The sequence below is a fragment of the Pelmatolapia mariae genome, linkage group LG20 (genome assembly GCF_036321145.2).
Source record: "Pelmatolapia mariae isolate MD_Pm_ZW linkage group LG20, Pm_UMD_F_2, whole genome shotgun sequence".
NCBI lineage: Eukaryota > Metazoa > Chordata > Actinopteri > Cichliformes > Cichlidae > Pelmatolapia > Pelmatolapia mariae.
The window spans coordinates 10,242,953-10,268,648 of NC_086244.1; the positions used below are offsets into that span (position 1 = coordinate 10,242,953).

General features: G+C 39.8%; 1 protein-coding gene across 2 annotated transcripts; it reads left to right on the forward strand.

Annotated features, from left to right (window-relative positions):
- Nucleotides 1-316: 316 nt before the first annotated feature.
- kdm5bb (lysine demethylase 5Bb) lies at nucleotides 317-24,732 on the forward strand. 2 transcript variants are annotated; one of them, XM_063463231.1, is made up of 28 exons: nucleotides 317-688; nucleotides 1,913-1,990; nucleotides 2,336-2,458; nucleotides 2,784-2,954; nucleotides 4,900-4,956; nucleotides 6,139-6,288; nucleotides 6,406-6,499; nucleotides 6,822-6,943; nucleotides 7,399-7,557; nucleotides 10,007-10,126; nucleotides 10,215-10,373; nucleotides 10,500-10,681; nucleotides 10,806-10,968; nucleotides 11,124-11,243; nucleotides 12,500-12,694; nucleotides 12,967-13,148; nucleotides 13,254-13,378; nucleotides 16,327-16,477; nucleotides 16,592-16,706; nucleotides 17,071-17,426; nucleotides 18,268-18,406; nucleotides 19,364-19,543; nucleotides 20,063-20,224; nucleotides 20,956-21,441; nucleotides 22,005-22,089; nucleotides 22,184-22,392; nucleotides 22,474-22,740; nucleotides 23,812-24,732. In XM_063463231.1, exons 1-28 carry the CDS (start codon nucleotides 536-538, stop codon nucleotides 23,947-23,949), a joined length of 4,641 nt encoding a protein of 1,546 aa, XP_063319301.1. In that variant the 5' UTR covers nucleotides 317-535; the 3' UTR covers nucleotides 23,950-24,732. The 2 variants fall into 2 exon arrangements, with proteins under 2 accessions (XP_063319301.1, XP_063319302.1); XM_063463232.1 differs by lacking the exon at nucleotides 4,900-4,956.
- Nucleotides 24,733-25,696: the final 964 nt, after the last annotated feature.

Genomic DNA, 25,696 nt, shown 5'->3' on the forward strand with positions numbered 1-25,696 from the left:
AATTTCGAATCAACCCCACGTTTAAGTGGAGTATATCCTGTTCCAGGGTATAGTTACAAAACATGGGGATGTGAAAAAAAAATAAATAAATAAAACTATGATTTCTGTCTGTAAAGTCCTGCGTAATTTAAGATATCACATTACAGGACACGCTGTAAACTGTATTCCTTCTGTAGTTACTGATTAATACGTCGATTTAACCGCAGAAACAGAGAATTTACACATGCATAGATAAGAGCTGCGTGGTGTCTAGTTTTTCGAGCGGAAGTGCTCACTGCTCACTGCCTTGGAACATTCTCCTCACTGTGAGTGGATGTGTGTGTGTGTAAGTGGAAGAGTGTGTAGGTTATGTGTGTATTTGAGTGTGTGTGTATGTGTGTGTGTGTAAGCTGCCTCCTCTCATGTTGATGTCGACTGGCTGCCACCCACTCTAGTGGTGAATAGACAGGAAATAAAAATTAATTAATTAAATTGAAAAAGCATTCTTCGAACGGTGACCTGTCCTGTCCGAGCTTCCACCGGGTCGTCCGAAACGATGAGCCTGCCTCGGCCGGACGAGTTCAAGCCTCCTCCGGAGTGCCCGGTCTTCGAGCCCAGCTGGGAAGAATTTCGAGACCCGTACGCCTTCATCAATAAGATCCGTCCCATCGCTGAAAAAACGGGCATTTGTAAAGTGCGGCCGCCCCCGGTGAGTGTCATTAAAGGTGAAAAAAGCGTTACGGAGACGCGGATGCTGAATTAGTTCATCGTTAAAGACGGAGAGCTGGGGATTTAAAGGGACTGCTCAACATGGCGGATAAACGGTTGTTTCATTCTTTGTGCTGCCACTGCTAGCTGCCTCTCATTCGTGACTATTCACAACGTAGCCGCGCTGCTTTTGACCGACAGCAGTCTCGTAGACTTGTCGGTGTTTTGAGTGGGTTAAAGTCGTGATTCGCCGTGTGTCAACAAAGCGTCAGTGGTCTCAGTCATTGAGTCACTTTTGCTTGGCTAGGCTAGCGCAGGCTAACAGCTCAACCTGTCATAATTCAACACACAGCTTTGACATAGGTGGCTATGCGGAAGCCATTAGGCTCCGTAGAAGAAGAGGATGATCATGATGTGATCATATGAGGGACAATGCTTTTACTCAGCTTGTCCCCGAGTGTCCTGGCATACCTAAAGTTGGTATTAATTAGGGATTATTTTCTCAAGAGCATCCTGAAGTGGTCATCGCCCTCCAGTGAGCGCCCCGTCACTTTTTTGGGTGTTTTTATTCCGCCTGTCCAAGTCCAGGATTAACTCTTCATTTCCAAGTGTCAGATATTGAACCCCATTGTGGGCCAAAGACTCAACTGGGTTTTCTTTCTGAAAAGTTATTGTTAAATCCGCCATATTACGGCCACCTACACCCTGGCGTGCATGTTATAAGAATATGAGTTTGTTAAGAGTGAGCCACTCTTCATGTATATGCCTGTGTTGTAGGGTGTTGTCCTCCATGTTGGCTTTGTGGTAAGCTGTGCTGGTGAGTGAGTCTTCCATCTGGCCATTTTGTGTGCCAGTGGTGAGGGGGGGTGGATGTTGGCTTCAGACTTAAAACAAGAACTTTAGGGGCCCAGCATGGGTGTTGAATGGGTGTTTTCATTGTATAGCCCAGTTTGTGTGTGGTATTGAAGAGCTTATTGATTGTTGTTCTCTCAGCTATCAGCAGGCCTTGCCTAGCCTGCAAATATGTAGTCGTATGCCTCTTTACCTGGCTAATTTCACTTTAGATAAGCCACCAGTGTTTAAAAAGAAAAAAAGTTTGGCTAATTTGGGTCCAAACACAACTGTGAAAAACTTTCCAAAAAAACAGTAGCCTCAGTCACATGGCATACTATTGCAAAAATGACGTAATTAAATGACCTTCACTTGTATTTTTGTTGCTGTTTAGGGTTGGCAGCCTCCATTTGCTTGCGATATCGACAAGCTTCACTTTGTTCCTCGGATCCAAAGGCTCAATGAACTGGAGGTGAGTTTTGCTAGTCAGATCATACCAGCCCTCATTTGACTCTTTTATCTTTCTGTAGATCAGTACTCTGAAATGTTGTTCTATTTTTAACTCATTCACGTAGCCAGTAAACCCACTGAGGCTACAATGAAACAAAGACCAGTAATGTTATTACTGCTTTGGAATAATGTTACAAAATAAAGGATTACTGGATTTAAAACTGAAAGTGCAATTATTTATGTTTTACAAAAACAGCAGAACAGCACCTAATATTCATTTTTTCTGGTTTTGCTGTCATGTCCCTCAGTAATCTTCTTGGTGTTCTTGGTCATTAGCTGACTTTTAATTGCTTGTCTCTTTTCTCAGGCACAAACCAGAGTCAAACTCAACTTCTTGGACCAGATTGCGAAGTTTTGGGACTTGCAGGGATGTAGCCTGAAGATTCCTCATGTGGAGAGGAAGATTTTGGATTTATATAAGCTAAATAAGGTTAATATTTGCTTGCACTGTACATCATTTTTAAATCAAATATTCAGGGGTTTTAGCTGAGTGAAAAAATACCCTTTGGATGGGTGACTACTCACATAAACACGATTAGTTAAGACTCTTATTTTTGAGGCAATTTGATAAATAAAAATGTATTTCAAATTTGAGTAAATGAAACCCGTCTTCAAAAAGTACTTCTTAAAAGCTCAGAGTCTTGGAAATTTCCTTTAGTGGAAGATGAAAACCTTTGTATATGCAGGAAGAACTGTCAATTTATATGTAATAATCTAGTTAAACCACTCTTATAACAAACTATGTGTCACTTCAGCTGGTAGCAGAGGAGGGCGGGTTTGACATCGTCTGCCGGGACAGGCGATGGACCAAGATTGCGCTGCAAATGGGCTTCGCCCCTGGCAAAGCCGTGGGCTCACACCTGCGAGGGCATTACGAGCGAATCCTCTATCCCTACAATCTGTTTCAGAGTGGAGCAAACCTGCTGGTGAGTTAGACCCATGCATCAGCCTGACAACATATCTTTTTTCCCAGCAGTGTGTGACTCATCTGGTCTGTGCACTAACTATAATGAGAAATGCCCATTTAGGGGGTGTTTTCTACTTTCATTGCTCTACTTGTGCTAATGCAAAGTATACAAGCAGTGCTGTACCTTACTGTAAAATAAAAAGCAACCATCCCAATACAAATCCAGTAAGTGCTTTAAAGCAGCAGATATTAAAGCAGCCAGATCTTTTTCATACATTTGGGAGCCGCTGCTTTAGTGAGACTCTAGATTAGCTTGCGTGTCGTTTAGTGGAATACATTTTCAACTTTAATTTTAACAGCAAATGTTTCTTTCTGATCTTGTTGACTAAAGCAATTATCATCTGGCAGTTTCCATAAAGATGATGGGTCACGGTTGCCATCCTCTGTTGTTTTCTTCTTCTTCTTTTTTTTAAAAAAAAATTTTCTTCTTGTTTCATTAATTTTGGAAGTACTGCAGCATCGATACCCAGCTGAGTTTAGAGAGACTAACAGCCTCAGCAGTGTAGGAGTGAAAGGCGCACATGTAGCATGGAGTACTGTGTTGTAATATACTGATTAAATCGTTTTTTATGATTAAAAAACATTCTTAGTAATATAGTAGTCTTATTACTATATATATATGTATAAAATGTGTATGAGTGTTAGCCCTAGGGATTATCCACAGAATGCTCATTGGATTATCCAGCCCAGTTTGAAACATGTTGACTCCACCGCTAACATTTAAGAGCTAAACCACAGAAATGGTTCAGTTTTCCTAAATAATTCCCACAGTTCATAACGGTTCATAGCTGCACTTCCTGGGTGACTGTGGCTCAGGAGGTAGAGCACATCATGTACTAAACCAGAAGATTGGTTGATTCCTGGCTCCATTAGTGTGTTTGACAAAATTTTCTTGGACACGATACTGAAACCCGAGTTGCTCAAAAACAAACAATAAAATCTTAAAATCAAGTTTAACAGCCTGCCAATGTGAGGACGCCATTATAGGCAGTTTGTGGTCTTGCTTGCATATGCCAATTAACGCCCAAACCACAGCTTTTTGGACCGGTTTCCTTCCACCAAGCAGTGACAGACTGACACCTGAATAGAGAACAACAAAGATAAGGTACATTTAGTTGGGACATTACAGTTCCTGCAACCAAAACATGGAAAACAACCAAGCTCAGTATAATGAAGACAATGTCAAAAACAAAATAGTTCAGGAAGGTAAATATTTAGCTGTACACAAAAGGAGTACAGTTAAATAGAAAATAGTAAAAGTGAGAAGCTCAGTGGATCAAAACCTAAATATAATATAGTAAGGAGCTCAGTCAGTAAAATCAACAAATGTATGCCTTCATTCAAAGTCACAATAAAACTGGTGAAGTTTGAACATGGTTTAGGACACAGCAGGTGGCTGTTTGGAAAACAAACTTAGGCGTGGTACACATTTGCATTAGCGCAAGTAGGACAATAAAAGCAGGAAATACCCACTGAACTGGTATTTCTCACTTCTTCAGCAAATGAAAATGATTTATAGTTCATGGACGGACCCTTATCTGTAAACAGATCTCTAATAATGCATTTCATTAATGTTTCCATTGAAGCTAAATGTTGTTGAATGCAAGTTGAATGTTATATGGAAGGAGCAAGATTAAACAAATGCATTATTAGGATCGTTTGTTCTATGTTGGGTTGTATGTTTTGTGTTTTTAAGAGCTGTCTGATTTTTGCAGTTTTTTTAAGTTAGCTCTGTTTTCTTACTGATATATTGAGTTTGATTTTATCATCTGGTGTCTCTTTTATTGATTTTGGCTCTAATTTTTCATGAGATTTTGCAAGAGAGATAATTTAATTGGTCATTTGTGACCTCTTACACAGGTCACTTTAAACTCTGTAATCACCAAAACTCTCTCCTGCCTTAGGCACCAGATCCAGCTTCCAAACTGATGCGTTTGGAGGCTGATCCTGAACTTCAAGAGGTACGTTTGTGTCACGTTTAAGAAGCTACTCGGCCTCACATCTAACAAAATGCATGTTTATCTGTGGCTGGGCAGCATAAAGTTGTGGGGCTATATTTGCAGACACAACATTTAAAACTCTTCATAAAACAGTTAATCTTAGTATCAGTTCACGGTTTCTTCACCTTGATCTACTTTCTGCAGTTGTAATGTGTTATCCACACAATAACCTGCTGTTGGTAATTAGTTAAACTAAAAAGTCAAACTCCTAAGAGTCTGAGATACCTTACCTTCACACACAAACTGTCTCAACTCACACATGTCCTTCTGTTTAATTTGGCATGTTTCTTTGCTCCCTGTTTGAGGTGACAAACTAACCACATCCTCCTCATGGACGTTTCTTCTTTGACTGTTTCACTATAAACACTCTGAAATACCAAATGATACCAAACTTAAAAAAAAGTAAACCACATCTGGATATTTTAACAATAAAATCCACTCTTAAAACTATAATACAGAAGCTAAAATAACTCTGAATACCAGATACACTATTAAGTCCTTATTGCATGTGTTTGTCTAAGACTGGAATGTGTACATGATGTGAAATATTGTGTTTGTATTGTCGTACTCTGAACTTCTTAAATCACGTCCGTGAGAAGTACCACACATGTGATTATAATTTATCAAAACTAACACTGAATCTAATGAAAACAAAATATTTTCAAACAATATAAACATCAGTATAAAGAATATAAACTTTCTCTGGAAAGAGAAAGAAAAGAATACAAAAATTAAACAAGATAAAAATGAATACAAAAATACAAAAATGCTAGAGTAAATGTAACTTTTTTTCCACCAGGTATCTTATTAAACTTTTACACCAGTGCCTGACAGTGGTTAACAAACTTCATCAAAGTGAAAAAGACTAAATGATATTTTTTATATTCTTATATGTATTTTTTTTTTTTTAGTTAATTTTGTTTCAGGCAGTTTCCATTTTATCCTTGAGGTTATTTAAATTTCAGTTAAATAAAATATTTCTTCTGCTCTTACTTTTAGTTTTAGTTAACTGTACTGTACTACCTGGCAGTCAGTTTATATCTTCCTGATTACTGCATCTGATTATACAGGTATTTCCAGTTAGTCACATAGGTTCTTTCTAATAGCCTTTGTGATATAGTTCTCCCTCGCTGGCTCTTTCAGTGTGTTCAGAAGCCTGTCCAGCTGGTCGACAGTGCAGAGGAGGGCACAGACATTAAGGAGCAGAAGCTGCAGGACCAGGCTCAGAGGACACCTGTCCAGATACCTGATGCTTGTCCAAGTGCTCGCAGAGCCAAGCGCATGAAGTGTGAGGTGGGAGCCACAAAGCCTGACTAAAACTGCCCTGAAACTAGCAGTACAAGCTTCACTATTCAACAGTTATTTGAAGAATCTCGTAGTTTGAAGTTTCAGTTCTCGCTTTGTCTGTAGGCTGTCTGTGTGAAGACTGAACCAGGTGAGCCCGGTGATAGCAAGCCAAACCTGAGGCGGAGGATGGGGTCTTTTGTTGTCAAGACAGAACCAGGTCAGACCCACACCCCAGAGCAAAAACAGTTACTCTGTTGATATTCACAGCATTAATGCAAACACTTCAGCACACCTTGTTTGGAATCATTAAGCATTAATAAACATGTACGAATGTTGTAACAAGAGTGTAAAGTAGCGATAAGCAGAAATGAGTGGTAATTAAACATATATTCAGTAGTTACAAATCCTCCTTTAGCCAAGAAAATAATGTTTTTATAGTAACTTAAAAATACCAAATATGGAGTCCATGTATTTTTAAACATTTCCTGTAAAGGATAAACCTCTTCTTGGTCATAGTAACGTTTCTTGTGGCCTTGCAGAGAAAGAGATTCCAATTCTGGTGAAACAGGAACCAGCTGAAACCAAGGAACTAATATTTGAAGCTGACAAAGTTCCCAAGTCACGGTACAAGAAAGTCATGCCTCCAGTTCCTCCGAGTCCAGTAAGTAGACACCAAAAGAGTGTGTTTTAGTTTAATGCAACATGATGAGAAATCCACCCTCAGCTTTTATCGTTTGACTAAGTTGCTTCCTTTGTCCATTAAATATGTATCATTTTTTGAAGAGCACAAATAACAAATAACAAAAAAATGTGACATTTTAATGCTGAATGTAATTGCATAAACTAAAAGATACAATAGCACAAGAAGGGAAGGTAGAGGTAATGTAAGAAGAGAAAAAACGAGCAGAAATAAAGGTTTAAAATATCATGCCCTATAACTGATCATTCAAAACTGACAGCATTTCAAAGTATATTTTTAACATGCATGTTAAAATTCTTCATTTTTGTAATAAATATAATGAGTACTGGTAGATTTCAGTCTATGTAAAAAATGTTTTTCATTTCTATCTGTTTATTTTCATCTCACTACAAACTGCTCCTGTTGTTATTGCCCAGGTGGATCTGGTTGTGTGTCTGGTGTGTGGCAGTGGGGGAGATGAAGACCGCCTGTTGCTGTGTGACGGCTGTGACGACAGCTACCACACCTTCTGTTTGATCCCTCCTCTGCACGACGTTCCCAGAGGAGACTGGAGGTGCCCCAAGTGTCTGGCTCAGGTGAGATTAAACAGCACAGTCTGGTAACACTTTATAATTACTATCGTTAATACATAGAAAAATGAGCTAAATAGTTTTTCACTGTTAGCAAATATTGAAAAAAATACTAAATAATATTAATTATTACTTACGAATTCTTTGTAAACCATCTATAACATTATCTTGATAGTTGTTAAGGTGGAATTAATGTTTTTAAAGCTTCTAAGTAGTGCATAAATACTGTGTAGTCCATCTATAAACATTATTGTTTACTTTTGTTTATTGTGAATGTATTTGTTTTTTAAGCTGTTGCTAGGTTTTATAGTGTTTGTTTTTAAAAGAACATATAAGCAGGTATGTTATCAGTGACGTAAAGACTGTGATCCTGTAGTTTACTTTCACTTTTGCTATCTGTTTGTTTGGCTTAGAAAAACAGTACTGGGTTGGGTTACAGTACAACAAGTAAGAAGTAAGATCAGTGTCACTAGTTCTGCAACAAGTGTAACTGCACTAAATACAAGAATCTCTCATCACTAATGAAAATGTGTTACAAAACTACACTAATACTGTAACTACAATTTAAAGTTTCTTAGGTATGGTTATCTTAAACTGTTACTCAAAGTCTGTATAGATTAACGCTAACATTAAAAGGGAACTAAAATGCGTAGTTCTACATCTGTATTTTGTTTTGGGCTTTTACTGGCATGTTTAGCAGAATTAACAGCTCAAAAAAGTTGTATAACTTCTCTTAGTTTAAGCAATATAAGGAGTGAGTGGGCTCAAACAGCTCCCATAGCCAAATCGCAAAAAGAACACGTCTCCGGTGCAGCCAGTGTATTCCTAGGGTCGGTTTTAAAGGTTCTCCTTCCAGGAGCCAGCTCTAATGTCTGGCAGACTTTTGCTACCTGCAAAGCTCAGAATAATTTGATTTCACTTCTCTTTGTCACTCTTTACTTTAGTATGGACCTTCTAAATACACCCATGTATTTTTAATGCCAAATCAGAGCCAAAATATGGTGGAACTGAACAGTCTTCTGGGTGGCAGTTTTTAGACAAGTGTAGATACTGTGTTGCTTTAAACCATCAGGAAAAAACAAAACAAAACCTGGTAGTCATTCAGATTGCCTTGTATACACTCACTCTCACTATCTGATGTCAAAATTTATGTCACTCAGACCCAAGTGGAACATAACAGACTGCCATTAGACCCAAACACACCAGGAAACTAGAACACTTGGCATTACATAAGTTTGTAATGACAAATCATTCTTTTAGATCATAGTTCTTTCACTTCAGCAAAATTATTCATTCTTGTTCACCAACTTCCAGTAGACAGTATGTCAGTCATGACAAAGGGCTGCTAATTATTCTTGATCCTGAGATAATCTGAGGGACTCTTTCCTAGAAAAAGAAATCATGTGTGAACGTCACACCTTTAGGAGGCAGGGCTGGCTTTTACCACAGGCCACCAGAGGGGTGCCAAAGAAATAGAAAAAATATTTTTAATTCTTTGTGATCTAATTTTGAAACACTGCTTACACCATTAAGCATCTGATACTCAGAGGAGACCTCAGGCAGGATGCTCTGCTGGGGGCTGACTCATATAACCTGCTGCTTCACTGATATAAAATGGTGTTTAGTTTGAGTTTTAGATATATAACAGCTGCAGCAGTGTACATAGTAAGTGAGTTTCAGTGATAACGTACAGGTGAAAATACCTCTAAATTGCAGTTACTCCAATGTTTTGTTGCCTTTGAAGTTAATGGCTGTTTAAATCTGGCCTAGACTATTCACGGTCGCATCATCTCTCCAGGTGTAAGTTGTAAGTGTAGTGTGAAGTTTGTCAAAATGTCAGAGCAAGAGGAAAAATAAAATAATAAAACACCCAATCCAGTTGGAAATGGCTTTTAAGATGTGTATGTGCTGAAGGTTGGAGATCTATCTCCTCAGGTGTTGGCATTATAACAGTCTGCAACCTGAGTGCCACCCTTGAATCCCTTTACCACTGAGTGAAATATCAAATCTGAAACCAAGTGGGGATGCTTCCACCTGTGCCCCATTGCTCATCTGCAGCTTTCACTTTCCTCTACTGTTGCTGAAAGTTCTGAGTCTTTGAAGCTGCCAATTTGGCTCTCTAGACTACAGACTCTAGGAGACAGAGGCTTCTATGTTCAGGCTCCAACACTATTGATCTAAGGGTTTCGGGGACCCTGTGTTGTTGACGTAATTAGTCGTTTTTGGACAGACATGGTAATAGTGGAGCTTGCTTGATTGGTCATGCCAGAGGCCACTTTCAATAGTGAGATACCGAGTGAGGTTTGAAAGAGAACTGCATGTATAGAAAAGTCTGATTGGGAAAAAAAAATGCTTGAAAAGGTTTGCTCACTTTTTCTCCAAGATCGTTTTTTTCACACACAGAAAAGCTAACCGTGTCAATATCTTTGAAAGGCTTTTTTAAATTCGCCCACAGGAATGCAACAAGCCTCATGAGGCGTTCGGGTTTGAACAGGCATACAGAGACTATTCCCTGCGTGCATTTGGCCAAATGGCAGATGCCTTTAAATCTGATTACTTCAACATGCCAGTTCATGTAAGTAGATAAGGTCCAAACATAAACATACTGCTCTATGTCAGTCTGAGTATTTTAAATTCAATTACCTCTCACTTTGTTGTTACAGATGGTGCCCACAGAGCTGGTAGAGAAAGAGTTTTGGCGTTTGGTTGGAGCCATCGATGAGGACGTTACTGTAGAGTATGGAGCAGATATCGCCTCGAAGGAGTTTGGGAGTGGATTCCCTATTCCAAATGGAAAATTTAAGGTTTCTCCAGCAGATGAGGTAAATGTCTAAATAAGCCATATAAAACCTTGTATATATCTGTGGAATCATGTTTTGTAAACTAAGAGGTACAAGCATTGCACTGTAATTCCTGCTATTGACCTGGGTATGCCGTTCCCCACGCAGAAATACCTCAAATGTGGCTGGAACCTCAACAACCTGGCGATGATGAACCCGTCTGTACTGACTCATGTAACAGCTGACATCTGTGGGATGACGCTGCCGTGGCTTTATGTTGGCATGTGCTTCTCTTCTTTCTGCTGGCACATCGAGGATCACTGGAGCTATTCCATCAATTACCTGCACTGGTATACAAAAAAAGTTTCTTGTATAGGTTTATTATTGCTTGAGCTCCTAAAATCAAATGCATTTTATTTGCACCTCACTTTTGGCCAGTATTAGTGAAGTCTTTTCTATTTTATTCATTTCAAGGGGGGAACCCAAAACCTGGTATGGTGCTCCTGGTTTTGCTGCCGAGCAGTTGGAGGACGTTATGAAGAAACTGGCCCCAGAGCTTTTTGAGTCTCAACCTGACCTTCTCCACCAGCTGGTCACCATCATGAACCCCAACACCCTGATGGACTATGGAGTCCCAGTTCGTAGTCTTTTTCATATCCTGTGTAGTCTACATCTGTATATGTAGTATTTTGTTATGTTGGTTGAATTTGTCAGTGTCTGTTATGAAGTGGATATACAGATAAAACTTGAATATTTCTCACAGGATCTTCTCTGCTCTCCACTTTGCTTCAGATTTACAGAACAAACCAGTGTGCTGGTGAGTTTGTCATCACATTTCCTAGAGCTTATCACAGTGGCTTCAATCAGGGCTTCAACTTCGCTGAGGCGGTCAACTTCTGCACAGTGGACTGGGTATTTAATCCCTTTATTTTTGCTGTTCTAAACATCTCTTTTTTGTTTGGAAAAAGTATTTAAAACACTTTTTCTAATATAATTTTACGTGAAAGTAGAAGATGTAAATGAATAACAAGGTAATTTTTTTTATTTTTAGTATGAAAGATTTTCATTGATAGAGTACAAAAAAAATGCCAGCTTATTTTAGTGGTACTGCTTTACAGCTTGATTTATAGTTCTGTATAAAATCTACACTTTACCTGATCTGCAGCTTCCCAGAAAAGTATTTACGCATCACAGCAACACACATTTTTAACCACTGTTATAACAACTGCTTTATGTCCTATAAAAACAGAGGTCATGTTAACTGAATATGTGAAATCTGAAAGCTGCCCATCCCTTTAACAGGTTAAAACACTGATGGTGAAACTGTAAAATGGTACTAGGAGCACTGGTGTGTTTCTAAATTCAAACAAACACAGTAGAATCCTTCATGATGGTCTTCAAGGGCACCTGTTAGCAATAGGTGCAGAAGGATCACGTATTGTGGGATTTCCTCTCAGTGAAGTGAGTTCTCACAGAATTAGGGAATATGTAGACTATCTAGAAGGCTATGTGGCATGATAGCATGCAGGAGAAAGAAAGACAACCGCAAGAGAGAATGAAGCACCAGTGACAGCTGTAGAGTCCAGGAACACTAGCGCAATGTGCAGAGAAGACTTTTGGTAGCTTTAGTTCAAGTCTCTGTGAGAAATTTTCCCATGACTTTCCCTTGAAGCAGGTAGAAAAAAAATCATGCTGAGGGCAGAGAAAAGCAGACACAAATACCAACAACAGCCTATGCCACAGGCTCTTTGGGATTCAGTGCAGGACTATAAATAAAGCTTAAGCTGCTTTATCGGGTCATGCATCAGTATTTAGATTACCTCCAGTATTTTCATACAGTGTTATGCAAAGGCTGTTACTATGAACTGGAGAGAAATGTGGAGCAGCAGTTTATATTAAAAGTAAATTATATTATATCTGTTCACCTAAAAAATATTATGTTGCTTTTTTAAAATTAGTTTTCTTTTGTAAAGTAGCCACAAGTTGAAATAAATTCATTTTAGTATCACAGGAGAGTAAGAAAAGCTGAAAATATTTACATTAGGCTGACATTTTTTTGTTCTTCTTTACACACTTACTCAAAACTACTGCTGACTAATTTCTCTTCTGCTGTTGCTCCATCACCAATTACACACTTAAGTTTCTTTTGCTCCTTTCTCTTCTACCAGATGCCTCTTGGCAGACAGTGTGTTGACCACTACCGCATGCTGCATCGGTACAATGTGTTTTCGCATGATGAGATGGTGTGCAACATGGCCACAAAAGCAGATACACTCAGCGTGGTTCTGGCCTCAGCCGTGCACAAGGACATGGTCGCCATGATCCGAGAAGAGGAGGAGCTGAGAGAGAAAGTGAAGAAAATGGTCAGCATCTTTCAACATCTCGTGTAGACATAATGACAGAGTTGCATAGTGTGTAGACTATTTTTTTTTTATAAATAAATACAGGTTTATTTTTCATATCACTAGTTTAAAATTGCTTTTTTGTTTTGGCCTCGCAGAAATGTGTAAAAATGTGCCACTAAGCTCACTAAGCAGTGAAAGTAGCATACATGTTTAAAAATAGTGCAAAGAGGTGTTGTGTTTAAACACACACTGCATCACCTAATGCATTTGTTGGTATCTCACACCTTCAGGGAGTGATGCACAACCAGGAGGCAAAGTACGATCACCTCCAGGATGACGAGCGACAATGTTTCAAGTGCAAGACCACCTGCTACCTGTCTGCCATCACCTGTCCCTGTACCCCTGGAGTATTGGTCTGTCTGTACCACATCAGCAACCTCTGCTCCTGCCCCGCCACCAACTACACAGTGAAGTAAGTCCCACTGATTATTTTTTAGTATTAAACTACAGAAAACTGTGGTTCTTCTGATTTGTGCATCTTATTTAAAAAATCAATCGTTTTGCTTTGCTGCTACAGTTACAGATACACACTGGACGACCTGGTTTTGATGATGAATTCTGTGAAGCAACGATCTGAGCTGTATGATGAATGGGCCTCCCGTGTAACAGAGACTCTAGAGGCCAAACTCGAAAAAAAGAAAGGTAAGCAGCAAAGGACCAAACAGATGGTTTCACGTGTTTAAGTAAAATAACCAGCGTTTCCTTGCACCTAATTTCAGAAAATGAAACTATATTCAAATTTAAAACCAATGTTTTGAAGTTGCAGTAGACAACCTCCTTCCATGGTGCTGTAATAAAGACTGCACTACTTTCCATTTTAAAACATTAGCTCATACTCGACTGAGTAAGCAGTAATTATAGCATCTAAATCTCGCTTTCTATCATCTTTTTAGCTACCTCTACCATCCCCCTCCTTTTTCTTTTTCCGTTTCCACGTTTAATGTGGTTGTTCTAGCATCAACCGTTTCAATTATCTGGGCACAGCTATGGATCATTACAGCCCAAAACAAAAGCACTATCTTCAGTTTAGCAGAGAAGTCATCATTTGCCAAGAAGATTTCATACCTGCTGGAAGAGACGATGGCACAGTTAAAGTGAAGTTTATGGACAGCCCATGTAAATGCAGACGGTTTCATTTATTCTGTAGCTACTATGTTTTGCAAAAGTAGAAAAATACACATCTACACCAAAACAGGGCAGGTGCTGAGCTGAAAACAAGCCAGCAAAGAATGTAAAAAAGTTGATGGATGCATGTTTAAGACTCGTATTAAAAAGGATTGCTTTGCCTGCCAAAGACATATATCTGTAAACAGTCAGTAATATAATTTTGCTCGTCTTTTATCTCAGAAAGTAGAGCACTGATGAAAACCTTGTAAGTAGAAGTTTGTCAGCTTTCCTGAGTAGATGTGAGAAATCCATTCATTTTACTCAAACACGTATCCAAACCTTATTGACTACCTCAGTTTCAGATCCAAAATTTCCTACTCATCAAATTAATACAGCTGTTGTATACTTGACAAACTGCACAGTTTGTCATGTGTGACGCGTCCACCACCAGCTGCAGCCTGTGTACTGTGAGTTTGGTGTTCTTGTTTATTATGGCACAGCAGCAGGATCCCCTCTTCATCTGCCTGCCTCAGCATCCCTCCTCTCCATGTATTTTAGGCTCAAACTGGGAAAAGTGTCACTCTGTAGGAAGTGTAATCGACCTCCTGTTTAGACTCCTCAGCATGGTGTTAACTGTCTGACGTTTATTTTTAAAAGTGCCACTAGTTTAATTAAATTTCGTTTACTGAAGAGGCTGTCACACTGTTCTTGGGAGCTATAGACAGCGGAGCAAAATAGTTTACAAAACTTGCAAATGAGAGCTCTACAGCTTTTTCTCGTTATCTTAATTAAGACGCTTTAATAGGAGAAACATGTAGCAAATCAAAGTGGTAACCTGCAGGGCTGAAAAAAGAAGCCAGTGCATGAGAGCCAAAACTGCCCCCAATCCCCCAAAACTCCCACATTAAAATGACCAATGAAAAGACTTAAAAATTAAAATAAATGTTTACAGCTTTTTATAAAAACAATTGTTTGGAAATTGTTTGGGATTGTCTGTTTGGGATTCTTCAGTGATTAAAAACTGTTGGTAGATGAAGTTTTGAGTAGGTGTACCAGGCAGCTGTAGCCAACTGAAGTCTGCTAGAGTTCACCTGTGCTAAATGGAGTCACTGAACAAAACTGCCGTTTGTGTCTTTTGAAGCATTTCAATCAGGTAAATAGAAATTTGTCCAACTACTTTATTAGTCTGTTACTTAGTACCAATTAGAAGATATCTGAGTTTGTGCATTGCAGTCGTACAGTTGCTCATCCAAATATGCTCACTTCTGGTTTCAGAAAGCTCAAAACAAACGTGTGCCACTGTGTTTGCATTTTGGCTAACAAAGCTGTGTTTGCACACACTGTTAAAACACACACTGGGCGAGACATCTTGAATGAATGATGTTGGATGTTGACAGCCCCCTTACTGTTGGCCAAGTGGGGAGTCATCACAGCATATATTGCTCTAATATTAAGTTGCTCTGCAGCTGCACTGCAATTAGAAATAATGTGTTTCGAGCTCAGAGTCAAGGTCAGCATTTCCTGTGTGAGTGTCTGTGCATTCAGAATATTTTTGGCATGTATTGGATGGTCCAGTATAGAGTACACAGTAGTGGGAAGACAGTGAGGGGTGGCTGACACACTGAAAACAACCCAACACAGTAAAGACACAATACATGTGTTACAGCTCAACCAGGTGAGCTATAGTGGCATCCCCTGTGCATACAGTGATTTGCAGACCTAGGATCAGGTGTTAGAGGTATTTACTTTCATTCTGGGGCAGCTTGTTTGCGCTGTTATAAGTCCTTTAGTTAAGCCCCTGGGACAGAACACAAAAGTCACAACAGGCAAAGAACTTGTATATGATGAAGTGAGTCAATATGCTAAAAACAATGAAAACGCTTCACTGCCACCTTTGTTTTTGCCTTTCATGGTGCTTTTGTTCACCTTTCTTTCTCTTTGCTGAGTTCCCGTTCTATCTTGCCCCAACCTTTTAACCAGTCATTCATGCTACACAAAGCACATATCACTGTTATATCATGAGTGCCTCATCGCAGTCCAGACCCAGCCTTAAAGGGCCAGTATAACATAACACACAAAAAGAAGCACCCCGAGTTTTGTTCCTGTTTTTTATATTAGATTAGAAGATGTTAGAATCACACTCGATAATCATAATTAGCTGTTTGACTAAGTGATTCTAAATAAAGTCAATAAAGAAAAGAAATCCTAAAATCCTTCTACCAATGACTCCGCTCCATTGTCACTGTCAGCAAAGTAATTCCTCAAAGAGCTCCTGGAAGCAATTAACCTAAGACTCAGTTAAGTCAATGGTGGTGTAAGTTATAAGATAAAAGTATTTATTACTCTTTGCAGCGCCAGTGGCATGTTCTGCAAAAACAATAAAAAGAGGTTGCTGCACTAAGTCATCAGTTGCTCAGCAACATGTTGGGTTATTTAAGCTGCAAATGTGTTAGACTATGATTAAGATCCTCTTGTCTCCTCAGGCCTGCCAGTCTTTCGCACCCTCCTTGCTGAGTCAGACTCCAAGCTGTTCCCTGACAACGACCTGCTGCGTCGGCTTCGTTTGGTCACGCAAGATGCTGAGAAGTGCGCGTCTGTGGCACAGCAGCTGTTGAATGGCAAGAAGCAGACCAGGTAACATTAATATGCGATATGACCCAGGCTTATGCATTACTTGTTCTCACACATTCTTCTTGTTGAATAGTAATAGCGCCTTAATGAGGTTGATTTCTTCACTCATGGACACAGGTATCGGTGTGGAAGCGGGAAGTCACGGAGCCAGCTGACTGTGGAGGAGCTGAGTTCATTTGTGCGGCAGCTGTATAACCTCTCCTGCAGTCTCCCTCAGGCGCCCCTGTTGAAGGTAAACTGAGGAGAAGAAATTTGCTATTACCAAAGTAAAATTTTATTTCTTTAATTTTAAGTCACATTGTGCAGCTTTTGTTATTTGTGCAGTTTCTGTCCTGCGTTCCTTGTATTTAAAAATATGGCAGTGTGATTGGCACTAAGGCCACTGCTAAATGAGACAGTTTTATGCCTCACAGGTGAACCACAAAGTGTGGTGTCAGTGAAGGGAGGTAAATGTTGGAATAGCTTACTAATGGCAATAAAGTAGATTTTTTACGTCGATGTCCATTAACATGCACTTTCCCTGTTAAATAAATAAAAATGCACTACTTGATCTGATTTGAAGACATTTTTCAACTTCTTGTATTTTCCATCTTCAGGAACTCTTAAATCGCATTGAAGACTTCCAGCAGCACAGCGAGAAGGTCCTGGCAGATGAACTTCCCAGTGTTGCTGAGATCCAGAGCCTTTTGGACGTCAGCTTCGACTTCGACGTGGACCTGCCTGAGCTGCCCCGCCTGAGAGTGAGGCTGGAGCAAGCACGATGGCTGGAGGGGGTGCAACAGGCCAGCGCTCAGCCTGCTGCCCTGACTCTGGAGACCATGAGGAGGCTCATCGACCAGGGAGTCGGATTAGCACCTCATCCGTCAGTGGAGAAAGCCATGGCACGACTTCAAGAGCAGCTCACTATGTCTGAGCACTGGGAGGACAAGGCGAGCAGTCTTCTTAAAGCCAGGTGAGGGCAGCACTGATTAATCCATGATAAAGTTTGCATCATAGCCACAGGATAGGAGCTTCCAAAACAGCAACAAGGACATATTATGGTAGCTTGTCATGCTCTGAGTTTAATCCAAAAGAAAACCAGATGATTTCTAAGATGTTATTCTGCTTCTTAGCTTTAACTCTGTGTCCAGGTATTTGCACTGATTGTAACTGAATAATGTAATATTACGTCAGTGCTCCTGATTTTGCTTCATTTTAATTACAGCTAGTGCAAAATGCTGCTGCTAGAATATTCAACAAGACCAACAAAAAGTGAGCATCATGTTTAGTTCTGCCCTCATTCCATTGGTACTCAGTGCTGTCCAGTATTAACTGTCATAAGTGCTTTTCAGAAGCTTTTAATGGCATGGCTGTCAGGAATGCGCATTTATTCTCACCATTATCAGGCAAACTAATCTCCAATCAGGACTTAAATATCGGCATTTAAAAAAAATATTTTGTGTTTCTTCATCATGCTTAGTCCACTGCAGCTTTGAATTTGGGGTTTTCACAGAATTTGAGATAGTGTTTGAAAAATATTTCAGATGTTTGACAATTAAAATATTATTTAATGTAAATAAGTTTGGTTTTCAAAATAACATAAGCTTTATGTTTTATGCAATTTTATGCAATAAAACCTGTATGTACAGAACATTTTTGAAAGTGTTTGTGGTAAAATAAATATTTAGAAAGCTTGTGAACAAAGTGTCATGGCATTTCTTGGTATTGATAATATAGATAACATGGACCTGATGCAAATATTGTGCCAATGTTTACAACCTATGGTGCATCATTTGTGTTTTTCTACCCACCAGACCACCACACTCCATAGAGACCCTTAGTGCTGCTGCTGAGAAGGCATCTAGCATCCCTGCCTACCTCCCAAACTGCCTTCTCCTGAAAGACACCATCAGAAAAGCCCGAGAGTGGCTGCAAGAAGCTGAGGAGCTTCAGGTTAGCAGAAATATTAAGAATGGTTGGACTATTAGGAAATATAATATTATTATATATTATTTTGATAGGGTGTGACTTAAAAACAATTGTGATAGTGTTTCCAGTAATAACGATTGAGAGTTCTCCTGTCATGAAAACTTGCTAGTAACCTATTGTCAGTTTAAAGGAAGTGTGTGAGGTTACTGCAACAAAGAGGCTGTTCTTAGAGGCATATAAAAGACAGCAGGAAGGCAGTGAAACTGTGTCACTCACATTTGTGACCAAAAATAGAGGCGTCTGGGGTGTAAAACGTGTGAAGGGGTGTGTGAGTAAAAACTATTTTTAGATTCAGCCTCCGTGTTTCACAGCAGCAGTTAAGATGACGCTGTCGTAGTTATTTTGAGGCTGGAGCCTCTCCACTCTGACCCACACACACAGTGAGAGGAAAGAGGCGGTGCGGCGAAAACGGGGAAAAGAAAGTCAACAATTACTGTAGCTACAATCGAAATCTCTGAGTGGAAAAGTCCAAAAAGACTCATGTATTAAACCACCTGTTCAACACACTCAAAGGTGTAGAAAAGCATCTTTTTGCCTGATCCTATCCTCTGCTGATTTATTTTATACAGCAACTATATAGTATACTGAAAAAAAGTGCTGGCTTACGTATTGTATGTTTTGCTGTGCCTTTCAGTGTCTGGCACAATAATAACATGCAGGGTTGACTGTAAACAGGAGCACGACTTCCTTTATTTTAAGGCTTTAGTTTTTTATTATTCTTCAGAATATTTTTTTAGAATAATTAATTCTTTGTGTTATTATAACTATCAAGCTATTCAGTAGTATATAACTTAATGAAAATTATTAGTTGTTTTTTTAAGGACCAGTAAAATGTACACGAGGCCAACTGGTCAGCTGGTTCAGGGTATCAGTGGGGCAAAAAAAGTGTGTTACACTAAAATATTAATCTTCTTGATTCAGGTCAGCGGCTGCATCCCGATGGTGGACACCCTCTCTGACATGGTGCTACGAGGACAAGCCATTCAAGTCCACCTGGAGCCGTTAGACAGGCTGGAGTCTCTCATGGCACAAGTGCAGGAATGGAAAGAATCAGCAGCAGCAACTTTCCTTCAGAAAGACTCAAGCCTCACCTTATTGGAGGTAAAATCCTGCAGATTTAAAAGGATTTTTAGGACATTTTGAAATATTATCTGCTGAGGTTAAAACCTGGCAGGCAGGTTTTAACCTCAGCAGAAAATGTTTGACTTGTCCAATCCTTCCTGTTTCTACTACTCTTTGTGTGGAGAGAGTTGAGCTTGTGTTTAATGGATTTGAATACTGTATATGTATGTATATGTATACTGTACTGGATCCTCTGGAAACAAAGAAAACATTTGAAGATGGTTTTTATGGGATCTTACCCAATAAACTGTATTAGACAAAACAATTAGTCACCAAAACTATTTCAAAACTTATACGTGAAAATCATTTATTTCCATCAAATTCAGGCTTCGTTGCGGTGTCTGGCACAATAATAACATGCAGGGTTAAGTGTAAACAGGAGCACAATTTCCTTTATTTTAAGGCTCGGTGCAGATAAAATCCCTGTGTCAAAGGCAGAGGTTGTTAGTTTTAGGTCCTGTTAGTCCAGGTGTCTCACAGGGCTTTTGTTCTCTGCAGGTTCTTTGTCCCCGATGTGAAGTTGGAAATGTCGGTTCTCCAAAGAGGAAGGCAAAGAAAGGAAAGGAATCACCTAAAAGTAACAAAAAGAAAACTTCGAGGTTCAATACTCTCAGCGATGTGGAAAAAGCACTTTCAGAGACCACGGATTCTACCTCTGCAGTAAGTATTCAAAGAGCTATTCCCTGAGACACGCGTGCTTCAAAAGAATAAAGTTTGCTGAGTTACCTGATTTTGATGTTTTGGTGGTCAGATCCTGATGACGAGAAGTAGTTTCAAATCAAATCAAATCAAATCACTTTTATTGTCACATCACATGTGCAGGTACACTGGTACAGTACATGTGAGTGAAATTCTTGTGTGCGAGCTTCACAAGCAACAGAGTTGTGCAAAATACAATAATGTAAAACAAGCAAAATATAAAAATGGCTAATCTAAAAAGTAATAAATATATGTACAATATGTAAAGGTATATACATTACTGAATGTGTATACTAAATATGTTTTTCTACGTGTGTGTGTTTGAGTGTGTATATAGTATGTATATACATGTTTTACAAATGAAATAAAGTAAACAATAAAATAAGATATATAAAATATACAGAGGTTGGTATTTTGAGCGGAAGGAAAGTCTTGTCTTTTCAGGTTGTTGCAGGAAAAGCTTAACTGCATATAGAAGGGTGCTTGGGATGTGTGTTGAGCAGTCAAACTTGATATGGGGCACAATGCTGAACAGGGTGATAACAGTCAATTTAAGAAAAAAAACAAACTTTTATTCAAACATTCGCTGTAATATGATGATAACACAGTAATTATTTGCTTAATCACTGCGGTAGAGATCTGACTGCTGAAATTCATCAGGAAAAATACTGAGTCTATGTTTTATTCAACAGATGGCAACTCTTGAGGAGCTGCGGGTGAGGGAGATGGAGGCTTTCTCTAATCTCAGGGCAGCAAATGAGTCAAAGCTCCTTCCCACGGCAGACTGCATGGACCTGAGGGTGTGTTTCTGTCAGAGGGCGCCCATGGGTGCGATGCTACAGTGCGAACTCTGCAGGGATGCCTTCCACAGCGTGTGCGTCAGAGACCCGTCAGATCCCTGCAAAACACAGCCATGGCTCTGTCCGCAGTGCCAGCGGTCAGAAAAGCCCCCCTTGAGCAAAGTCCTCTCTCTGCTGGCATCACTGCGGCACGTCGGGGTGCGCCTCCCGGAGGGTGATGCACTGCACTATCTGGTGGAGAGGACAGTAAACTGGCAGCAGCGAGCGCAGGAGGTTTCACAGGCATGCAACCTACCAGAACTCGAAGAGAGGCCAGGAACTCCTCCCACTCTCACCCGCTGGGTTTCAGGCAGTGACAACCCTCAGAGCAACACTCAGGTCACTCCTCATCTCTTTGTGCCACTTTTTAAGCAGTTAATTTTTTGCAAATGTTAATTGGTAATGATGGGGAACAATTCTCTCCCCAACTCTGCTAAATGAAAATGTACGTGTGCAACAGAGAGTTAGATTTTCTCCACATGACACGATAAACCAGTTCCCTTACAAAACCATTTTAAGATTTAGGTTCAGGATCAGGTTTTTACAGCTTTTCCAAGCATTTCGTACAAAACAGAAGGAGCTAACAGAAGGAGATATATTAGTATAAATCATCTGGCAGGTGTAAAAAAAATAAATAAATAATGAAGGAGGAGAAATGCACCATTAAAGGGTGCTGTGAGATGTAATAAAAAGATGATAGGTGTATCAGAAGCTGCAGAAATGACACAAATCTGATTCATATGTAGAGCTCAGTTCCAGCCCGCTGTGTTTGCAGTGATATTTTTGACTTTTTCGGTCTGTCTTTAAGCCCCTAGTTTTTCCTGTCTTTAAAGCTTAAAGAGTTGTTTTTATTATCACCTACCTGCATGTGTTAACACTGGAGTTTGATGGTTTTGATACAGGCTCCTTGTTTGACTCCAGAGTGGAATAGGACAAGCCATGCTCAGACCGTCTTCTACACCGAGCAGAGATGCATACCGCTGCACGGTCAGTGTCCTGATCGACTTCATGAAGACATGACTCGCACTTTTTCTGTCGTTTCAGATTGTCACATTTTAGATTTTGCGTGTTTATGTTGCAGGTTTGAGTCGGGACCTGGAAGAGCTGATGGTGGAGGGGCTCCTTCTGCAGGTGTCTTTGCCAGAGGTGCAGAGCCTCTACCTTGTCTTATTGGACAGAGCCAGCAGCCAGCAAACAAACCCATGCATGTCACCACCACAGGAGGAGCCCACAGACTGTGAGAAACACATGCAGTTTAACTCTCAGGGAACAAATCTGCCACTGAACCAGGTACGAGCCAAACCAATAAAGGAACCAATTCACATCCTGAACACTGCAGCGCCAGTTTCATCGTGCTGATTTTATTTTCAGGATGGTGCCAAAGGCATGAGGGAAGGTGCAAGCAGCTCAGAAAAGAAGGTGAAGCGGCATCTGGAGAGAGACAGTTCAGATGGAGAGCGCAGAGGGAAGGACAAAAAGCACTCTCACAAGAGACAAAAGATGAATAAAAAGAATCCGCAGCGCAGGCAAACCTCGACCTCGTCCTCCCCGCGCTCCAACTTCTCCCAGTCTGACGACTCTGATGAGGAAATGGCTGTGTGTCCAGCAGAGAGGTGTCAGCTGCCAGAGGGAGATGAGGTGAGAAAGACCTCTGACAGGAGCCACATAAATGGATTTAGTCTGCAGAGGACAGGCTAAGGTTACTTTACTGTCTTCCATATGAGGACCTCATATGGTCAGGAAACTGCTGCTTCAAAAACAAGACGAGCTGTAATCTTTATTTTTATCTAAAGAATTGATTGTGAACTGCAAACACCAGCGCTCCCAGACAAACCTGTGCAAAAACTCTGTGCTGTAGGTTTCTGGTGAATGACATTCTAATATTTCATTTTATCAACATAAAGCCTTCACATAAACGTGTTGGCAGGTTATGGGTGAGATTTTTGGAGCCAAAAGTGACCCCTTAACAGAGTCACAGACTTCTGAGGGGGTCTGTACCTCACAGCAGGCATTAATATTAGTCAGATAATCAACAAAAAAAAGGCACCCCCCACAGCAGAGATATTCAGGTCAGGCATTCAAATTAGCAGAGTCGAGCCCGAGGAGAGTTGATCAGCTAAAGCTGTGTCGGGACACCTGTCAGTCAAACTGGCCAAACCTCAAACTCCAGTTTGCAGGTGGATGAGTTGTAAAAAACACAGGGGGTGGTGTAATGATGGTGGAAACTATCCTCCCCCTCCAGCTATGCTGTTCCCGTGACTTTGAGTTTGAAGGATTTCCGATTTTGGAAGACAAACTAAATAACAACAACATCACGACTTAGAACATAGCCATCATCCCTTGGAGGACACATTTAACTTTAAATATATGTTAGGTTCTCCTGTTGATTAAATATTGATTGAATATGTGTGACAGGTCTATCACAAACAGGACGGAGGGGAATTTTTTCAGGATAAACGCAAAATAAAACTTTCCTCCAGATTAACTGAATTTTTCGATGAATATCCGACTGCAGACTAACTCTAAATCTTTATTAGATTTGCCCAATTGATGGCATAGGTGGTACCTTGTTTGGTCGAGCTTGTAAATTGTTTTGCTGCCCCCCATGAAAACACAGGTGGTGTTGATGAACATTGTGGAGCATAAAGCTTTTGGAAGTGTAGACCTGTTGTTTAGCTGTGATGTTGACTGACTTGTGTGTTTCTGCAGGTGAATTGGGTCCAGTGTGACGGCAGCTGCAATCAGTGGTTTCACCAAGTGTGCGTCGGCGTTACGGCAGAAATGGCTGAGAAGGAGGACTACATTTGCGTCACGTGTACACTGAACGACGGGCGCGTAAGAAAGTAAAGATGTCATTCTGAAGGGAGGCGTGTCCTCAGTCTGGAGGGTCACTGACCCCGTACCCCTCTTCACCCCCTCGTCCCGTCTGTCCAACCCTTTTGTAACAACGGTGCTATCTCCTCTTTGACATGTTGTCCAGAACTATAATGTTTAGTTATTTTTTTGTATTTTTACATATATATATTATATATATTTCCTCCTTCTTATGAATTGTTTGTGGTTGTCTAAATGAAAAAAAGAAAAACACAGGATGTGAAGTGTGCTGCATGGCATCCCGTTACATCGGCGCAAAGGAGTCTTACACCATGAACCCCCCCTCCCCCCCGGTAAAGAGAATTAATCAAGGGTTAATATTATCTTCTTTAAAACTTTCTTGCATGTTAAACCAGAGCTAAGGGGACAGAAGTCGAGGTTTTAACCCCCCCAAAAAAATGACTTTTTTTTCCTTTGAAATCCAGTGTTTAGTACATGCATCTTAATATAATTATTCCCATTTTTTTGTTTTGTAGAATAGTTTTATTTATCTGAGCAATAATTTTTGTCTCAATCGACTTAAATGGCTTTGATCTCGGCTGAGTTGTGTTTTAGCGATGATGGTGTGATGTACAGAAAGCTACTGGGTTACGTGTCTGGGTTACGGCGAAACACTGAGGCACGCCAAAGGAAAAAGAGGCTGCTGGCTGGGCAGATCCTCGCCTTGTAACCCGTCACGGGAAACAGCAGGAAGGACCTGGAGTAGCTGAAGATGTTACAAGTTTATATTGTGGAATAAAGCCCTTTTGTTCTATGGATACGCCTTGTCCTTTCACTTCAATGTAGTATAAAAAAAACACTGCCTGTCCTCCAAACCAGGATTTAAATATGCTGTTCAGACAGTGGTCATACAAGTTTACCCATCAGAGATCACAGTGACTAACTATTCTAAAAACCTGATTTTTAAAATGTAATAATCATTAAACCCTGATAACGCTGATTTTTATTGTTTCATCATGAAATAAATTTTACAATAAACATTTATGATCCCCAGTTATATTTATCTTTGAAGCCAGATCATAAAGACCTGAATGATCCGTAAACACGGAGTCTAACCAGAACCTGATGTCAATAATTTAATATCATTTTCCAGATTGTGGTTACATTACGTAAAAAACAGTGTAAATTAGAGTATTTTTACTGTTTATTTAGTAGTATTTATTGTTTATCAAAGGGTCAGTTTTCTGTCTGACAGTAATGATAACATTCGGTGGTTCTCAGATCTCATTGGTAGGTGACAGAGATGGTGGGATGTGGACTACCTGGAGGAAAACATAAAATCTGAATCTACAGAGCTTATATTTATGTTTTATTTTCTCAAAAATTCAATTTTGAAACCTTTTAATTATCAATAATTGAAGTCGGGCCTGTCAAAATAAGTTTGACAACCCAATTTTTCATTCTGTGTAACGCAGAATAAAATTTCAGTTATTGTTAGTGTTTAATAATTTAATAGGATGCTAATCTTTAAATTACACCCTCACTTTCAAAAAAATCAGGATAACTGTGAAAATGTAAATAAAAAACTGTGGAACAATTTCAAGACAATTTTGTTTGATGTAAAACTGCGAAGACTTTGAATATCTCATCATTTATAGATCAAAATATGATCAAAATATTCAGAGAATCCGAAGAAATCTGTGTGTGAGCGACAAAAGCCATGCCCTGCATTAAAAACAGACATGATTCTGTCATTTAATCATTGGATGGGCTCAGGAAC

Excerpts from the sequence above, each read along its gene's own strand:
- kdm5bb (XM_063463231.1), top strand. The coding sequence starts at position 536 with ATGAGCCTGCCTCGGCCGGACGAGTTCAAGCCTCCTCCGGAGTGCCCG. Across the intron at positions 13,379-16,326 it reads CAAACTCGAAAAAAAGAAAG|GCCTGCCAGTCTTTCGCACC; the intron begins GTAAGCAGCAAA and ends TTGTCTCCTCAG. Across the intron at positions 22,090-22,183 it reads GAGATGCATACCGCTGCACG|GTTTGAGTCGGGACCTGGAA; the intron begins GTCAGTGTCCTG and ends TTTATGTTGCAG.